This window comes from Bradysia coprophila, unplaced genomic scaffold (assembly GCF_014529535.1).
Source record: "Bradysia coprophila strain Holo2 unplaced genomic scaffold, BU_Bcop_v1 contig_70, whole genome shotgun sequence".
Taxonomy (NCBI): Eukaryota; Metazoa; Arthropoda; class Insecta; order Diptera; family Sciaridae; genus Bradysia; species Bradysia coprophila.
Window position 1 is genome coordinate 1,504,822 of NW_023503941.1, and position 7,240 is coordinate 1,512,061.

General features: G+C 38.3%; 1 protein-coding gene across 1 annotated transcript; it reads left to right on the forward strand.

Moving 5' to 3' along the window:
- Positions 1-606: 606 nt before the first annotated feature.
- LOC119083637 lies at positions 607-1,380 on the forward strand. Its single transcript, XM_037193375.1, has 2 exons — positions 607-928; positions 995-1,380. The coding sequence occupies exons 1-2, from the start codon at positions 641-643 to the stop codon at positions 1,328-1,330; spliced, it is 624 nt and encodes a 207-aa protein (XP_037049270.1). The 5' UTR covers positions 607-640; the 3' UTR covers positions 1,331-1,380.
- The last annotated feature ends 5,860 nt before the right edge of the window (positions 1,381-7,240 follow it).

Below are 7,240 nucleotides of genomic sequence, written 5' to 3' on the forward strand. Positions count from 1 at the left end.
CTATTTGTTTTTCCTACAGGGGGCTTGACTTGTTTAACAGATGTCGTTGTTTTTTCCAATTATTCCGATATCAATGCCTTGTCTAGTGTACTCAACTTTCTTTCGTCAGGGAACCTATCAGTAAAGTAAAAAGTTTCTGTGATTAAATTATGTTACAAGTAAAAAACGCGAGCGAAGCGAGCTTTGATTTTTTTTATTCAGTTGACGAAAAGTGTCCTATTTCCACTAAAAACAACTGGATTGATTTTGTGGGTTTTTCTGATTGCCAGCTTCGACCGGATTCGATATATTGGTGAGCTAAGTTTGATATTGAAAAACTTCGTACAATCGAAATCACTACCCAGAGCTCTATATTATTTTAAAAAAATCCAAAAAGATTCAAAATAAAATTTTAAGCAATCACTGTCTGAAATAGGCCCTACACCCTATCATTAAGTTAGTGCGTGAAAGTTTGCTGGAATCATCGGCAACTTAAAATGTTTTGGTATCTGTTGTTTGTTTACATGATAATCATGCAAACGCAATCCCTGCTAGCGAAAAAAATATCTCATTTCAGATTACCACTATCGAAAACCTCTTATTGCAATATTGCTATTTAAAGTAGCGTCTCACCTTTGCTAGTTTCAGAAGAGTATTGAAAATGAACAGAGCTATACTTTTAGTGCTAGTGTTGGCATGTGTTACTCGTGTGCAGCCTCACGGCCACGTAAGTTTTCCGCTAGCCAGAACCTCTATTTTCCGTGATCCCAGTTTTGGTGCTCAACAACCATTTTGGTGGAACGATACTGGCATTGAATGTGGACATGCACCGCAAGATTTGCAGTACTCCACTTGCGGTCGCTGTGGAGATCGTTTAGGAGAAACTCATGCTCAACAAGGTGGAAGATACGATAAAGGAATCATCACCGCAACTTTCACCGCTGGTCAGGTACATTTGCAGTTCATAACCATCTTTGTCAGCAATCATGTCTAAAATGACTTTTTTTTTACTCAGATCATCCCGGCTGTTGTTGATATCAATGCTAACCATCGTGGCCATATCACATTCGAACTTTGTCCGCAAGTGATTGAGACAGACACTTGTTTCCAGATACTTAGAATCGTTGGAGGAGATCGGCGAATCTTTAATAACAACACCATGATGTGTACTGGGGAAATGAACCAAAACGGACGTATCAATGTACATGTTCAGCTTCCGTCAAATGTAAGATGTACCAGATGTACACTCCGTTGGACCTATAGAACATCATACTCTCCGTATCCCGATCCATGCCTTAACCCGAACCCAACTCAAACATTCAGAAATTGTGTCGACATCAGAATCAATTAGATCAGATTGCGTTAAACATCTTGAGTGAAATTAAATATTCAATTGCATTAGTTCTGTGTTATTGTAAAAGTGAGCTCAAGAGCCATTGCATCGAGACGAGAGGTTCATTTTAGGTTCGCAGAATCATCTGTTGTGTGCCTGAAGAACGTTTTAGCGAGCTTTCAGCTTCCTTTGAAAAGTTCTAATCTTCTATAGGAATTCACTTCCAATATTTTTCCTCGAAGAGTGAGCTATTAAAAGTTTCTTTGTGGACATTTCGCCCCGGAAAGCATCGAGCATAAAGAGAGGCTCACAAATATGGTAGTTCAACGCTGAGCATAGTCGTTATCAGAGCCTTATATTTGGGAATCGTTTTTGAGAATTTTTGGGAATTTAGGGAATTTTAGGGAATTTTTGGGATTTTAGGGAATTTAGGGAATTTTTGGGAATTTTTGGGAATTTAGGGAATTTTTGTGAATTTTTGGGAATTAATTCCCAAAAATTCCCTAAAATTCCCAAAAAATTTCTTTTCTTTGCATTTTTATAATTAAATGCTCGTAAAAGATCAGGAAAAGTTCAAAAACCTTTAAAAACTATGAACAAGCAAAAAAAAAAAAATTGGATTTTTTCTTGGAATTTTAGTGAACTTTTGAGAATTGGTTCCCAAATGTTATGCTCTCAAGGATACAATTCTTGTCGATGTACTCGCACCAGCCAGGGCGTATACTCTACTTGTAGGTCTCTCCAAAGCCGACATTAGTACAACACTACAATAATTAGACTCGCACGATACGAAGTAAATCGTGAGAGTCTTTATGTTTTGCCCACCATCGTGTAAGTAAGTGAAATAATCGAAAACGGCCTATATCGTAGTGGGCAATTATTATCAGTATGATATTATAAGACGATTGAGCCATGTCCGTCCGTCCGTCCGTCCGTCCGTCCGTCTGTCCGTCCGTCCGTCCGTCCGTCCGTCTGTCTGTCCGTGTGTCGTAACTTTAGAAAAATATGAAAGGACGGTTGAAGCGACACGCTCAAACTATCCAAACTTTTGATCCCGATCTTTTTGACTCTGCCCATCTACAATTATCACTTGAGTCTGGTATATTGATGAAGGGTGAGCCTTTTCGATCAGACCTCAAAAATTTATAGGTCACAGCGTCTCGCGCAACGACACACATCACTCCATTAAGATTTTTAGTCCCAATCGAATTCACTCTGCCCAACTACCATTCTCACGTATGTCTGATATGTGATAGAGGGTGAGCCTTTTCGATGAGAACTCAAATTGTAATGATGTAACGATGTAACGATGTAACGATGTAACGATGAAGTACATCGTGAGAGTCTTTTGGTTTTGCCCACAGTTGTCCGTCCGTCCGTCCGTCTGTATGTCCGTGTGTCGTTAATTTCGAAAAATATGATTAGACGACTGAAACGACACACTCAAACTATCAAAACTTTTGGTTCCGATCTAATTGACTATGCCAATCTACAATTATCACTTGAGTCTGATAAATTGATAGAAGGGTGAGATTTTTTGATCAGAACTCAAAAATTGATAGGTCACAGCTTCTCGCGCAACGACACACATCACTCCATTCAGATTTTTAGTCTCGATCGAATTCACTCTGCCCAACTACCATTCTCACGTATGTCTGATATGTGATAGAGGGTGAGCCTTTTCGATCAGGACTCAAATATTTATATTTAAAAGTTTGCCAGCAGTATGCTTTAACGTTGCTGTAAATTTCTGTAATAAATTCAATTACGCAATGTATGGAAATATTGCGAAATCACATAATGGTGTGATAATTAACATTCAATAGTTGACTATCAAATGACGAACAATCTAGTAGCTAGCGGATCATACATTTTTAGGTCTTTTTTCTATAGGAAAAAGGCACCTATTGTGGACACTTTGTCTGTGTGTCCGTGTGTGCGTTCCAAAAATGAAGCGTGGACCGAAACCGACCTTTCTATTTTTATAAAAATGAAAGCTTGTATTGTAATATTGCTTTTAGCATATCAACACCAGGCAAATAATAATTATTTGTTATCTGATAATTGATAGCCAAGAGTTAATATTACAATATTTAGTCAGATTGGTAGTTGACTATAAAGTTGATAGTTGTCAGAGATGTTCACTCTTCGAATGCTACGTATCGACTGACGAAATTATCCTGCCTGCTTCTCTATTTATAGCCCCAATATTTGATAGCTGTTAGTTGACTATCAAATTGGTAGTTGATAGTTGATAGTAGACTATCAAGTTGATAGTTGTCAGAGATGTTCACTCTTCGAATGCTACGTATCGACTGACGAAATTATCCTGCCTGCTTCTCTATTTATAGCCCCAATATTTGATAGTTGTTAGTTGACTATCAAATTGGTAGTTGATAGTTGAATATCAAGTTGATAGTTACTAAAGAAAAAAGACCTTACCAGGCATTTGCCGGTCGATTCTTGTAATCAGTCAATTTATAACGCTCGTCCAGTTAACATCTCCGCTAAAACATTCTCCTAATTCTCCCTCAACTATCAACTATTGATAGTTACTATCAATATTGGATAGGTAGAATGTTTAACGGTGATGTTAACTGGATGAAAGTCACGAATCGACTGATTAAAATGTATGATCCGCTCGTCCAGTTAACATCTCTACTCAAACATTCTTCCTCAACTATTGATAGTCAACTATCAATAGTTGATAGTTGAAAGAGAATGTTTTAACGGAGATGTTAACTAGACGAGCGTCAAGACTTGACTGATTAATATGTATGATCCTCTAGCGCCTACGTTGTTCGACATTTGACAATTGACTATCAATACATGAAGTTTCCGATTTGGTGGACCAGCTGTTATCTGAACCTTACCGACAGCTTGATCCAGCATTGTTGGAAGCAGAAAAGTTTTGGTGCGAAAATTTTGGTGAGCTGCCTGAAAAAGATCTAAGAAACATTCAACAAGTTTGGGAGTCTACTGACATAGAGCGAAAAATCGAATTTCTGAGTGGATCTTTGGAAAAAACGTGGGATAAGGCACGATTTAAAGCAAACTCTGCACGTGAAACAGGTGCTTGGTTGCATGCACTACCATCGCCACAACTTGGGACATTTCTATCCAATGATGAATTCCGAGTGGCACTATCACTACGTCTCGGCTTACCAATCGTTCAACCTCATGTATGCATTTGTGGAGAAAAAGTTGACAAATACGGACATCATGGTTTATCGTGTGCTAAGGCTAAAGGCACGAATTCACGACATGCAAATGCAAACGGTATTTTCCAACGTGCATTGAAATCAGGTCAAGTGCCGGCTATTCTCGAACCACCTGGGTGTTCTCGGCCAGATGGAAAACTTCCAGACGGAATGACTCTAATCCCATGGGCGAGAGGGAGGTCACTGCTGTGGGATTTTACATGCAGGGACACTTTTGCGCCTTCGTATCTGAATGGATCATCCAATCATGTCGGCTATGTAGCGAAACAAGCCGAGAGGAAAAAAATCAGTCATTATTCGGATTTGGCCCATCATTTCATTTTCATTCCTATTGCTACTGAAACATCAGGGGTCATAGGAAAGCTTGGAATGGATTTGATAAAAAGTATTGGAAGTAAAATTACTGATGCTACTGGTGAAAAACGAGCTACATCGTATTTAATTCAAAGAGTCAGCATCGCCATTCAGAAAGGAAATGTAGCTTCAATTTTGGGAACAATCCCACCCACGAGAGATTTGAGCGAAATATTTTATTTGTAAATTAATTATTATTATACGAAACAATTAGTGAACAATTAAAAAAAAAAAAAAAAAAAAAAAAAAAAAATTAATAGTAAGTACTCGTCATATTATGTGATTTCACAATTTTACCAAAAATTTCGAAATTGAATTTATGTAATAAGGACTACTGTGATTGTAATAGCAACTATACGAAATGTGTGGAAATATTGCGAAAATTTTAGTTTAGGAACGTGCGAGTCTGTTGCTAACGCGCCTGCCGCGTCAATCCCCACTAGTTTAAGAGCAATCTACACTCCGACCCCCTATGAAATACATTTTTGATGATAACTTTTTATTCGAATTTTTTTTGAAAAAAGTGGCCTCATCGTTTGGTGCCTGAACATATAAGGTTTCGATAGCCACTGGAATTGTCCAGATTGATGTAGTGTACTAAGAAAAGACTCAAAACTCCTAAAATTTGTGTTTTTTGTGATATTTTTTGGACTTTTGAGTTTTCTCGGCGTAGACTGCATCAATTTTGACAATAAACCGCGAGCGTTAGTCCATATCATTTTTATTTCAATGAACACATCAAAAACACACTGAAAATGTATATTTCATGTGTCGGGGCCGAAAATGTGGGAGTTTCGAGATTTTTCTCGGGTTTTCGACCCCTTACATGAAAAATTTTTTGAGTATCTGTTTTGGCCGTTTGATTTTAGGCACTTTCGCATGTAGCCCTCACTCGCGAAATTGCCTAAAATCAAACGGCCAAAACAGATACTCAAATAACTATTGATATTGGAAAAGTGGAATTTGAAATTCTTAATTTCAGTTTAAAAAGCCGCTCCAATTTTCAAAAAATCTCGGCTTGAAAAAAAAACAATTTCGTGACTTAACAAAATGGGATGTTTTATTTGTTGACAGTTTGTTTTAATTGTGATCACCGAGTTAACCAAAAAACCAACACTAACAAACAAAATATTACAATAGGTTTGTTCCAAGTAACTGTAAACACGAACTTTGACAACCAGAACAACGACAATTTGAGAACAACCCCCTGTTGGTATGAAATGGAACTTTTGGAAGAATATGATCACACATTGAAATCGTCGTTGGAAGAAATTATCAATTGCAAATTGGATATGCTGGCACGGCAACAATCTACACTATCAGTGAAACTTGGTGGACTGGGCTTAAGAAACATCACAAATCTATGTTTTTCTAGTTTTCTGGGATCAATCCATTCGGTCGCTGATTTGTTGAAACGCGTTATTCCTACATATTAAACGTCATCTGATAATTTATTGACAGAAGCCATTGACAACTGGCTTTTCAATCACGGACGAACTTCCTTTGGAATCACCGGAGTCGAATTTCCAGAAGAACTGGGATGAGGTCGTATGCCAGAAAATTCACGAGGAACTACTGGAGTGTGCTTCCACTTTAACCGATAAGGCAAGACTTTTAGCGGTTTCATCAAAAGAATCCAGCGCCTGGCTAAATGCATTCCCTTGTACGTCACTGGGTTAATTGATGGATAATGCTTTCGCATATCGATTTCACTTCGCCTGGGTATTACCGCAATTCAAGCTCATACGGCGACATGTATTATCACCCGGGGAATTATCCCCCAGACTGGAATTATCACCCGGGGAATTATCACCCAGGCATTATCACCCAGATCAAAAGGAATTATCACCCGGGGAATTAACGCCCAGGCATTATCACCCAGATCATTTTGAATTATCACCCGGGGAATTAACGCCCAGGCATTATCACCCAGCTATGTGAGAATGATTTCCCAGCAGTTTGTAGCTTAGAAATTATTACCAACTGAATTGGGAATTATCACCCGGGGAATTATCACCCGGGAATTAACGCCCAGATCAATAGGAATTATCACCCGGGGAATTAACGCCCAGGCATTATCACCCAGCTATCTGAGAATTCATGCTTAATTAGTCTAGTTAATTGTGTATCGTCTGAGAGACAAGCACAATTAGTCTAATTAATTGTACATCGCCTAAGATGCATGCACAATTAGTCTAGTAGATTGTGCATCGTCTTAGAGACATTCGCAATCAGTCTAGTTGATTGTGCATCGTCTTAGAGACATGCACAATTAGTCTAGTTAATTGTACATCGCCTAAGATGCATGCACAATTAGTCTAGTAGATTGTGCATCGTCTTAGAGACATTCACA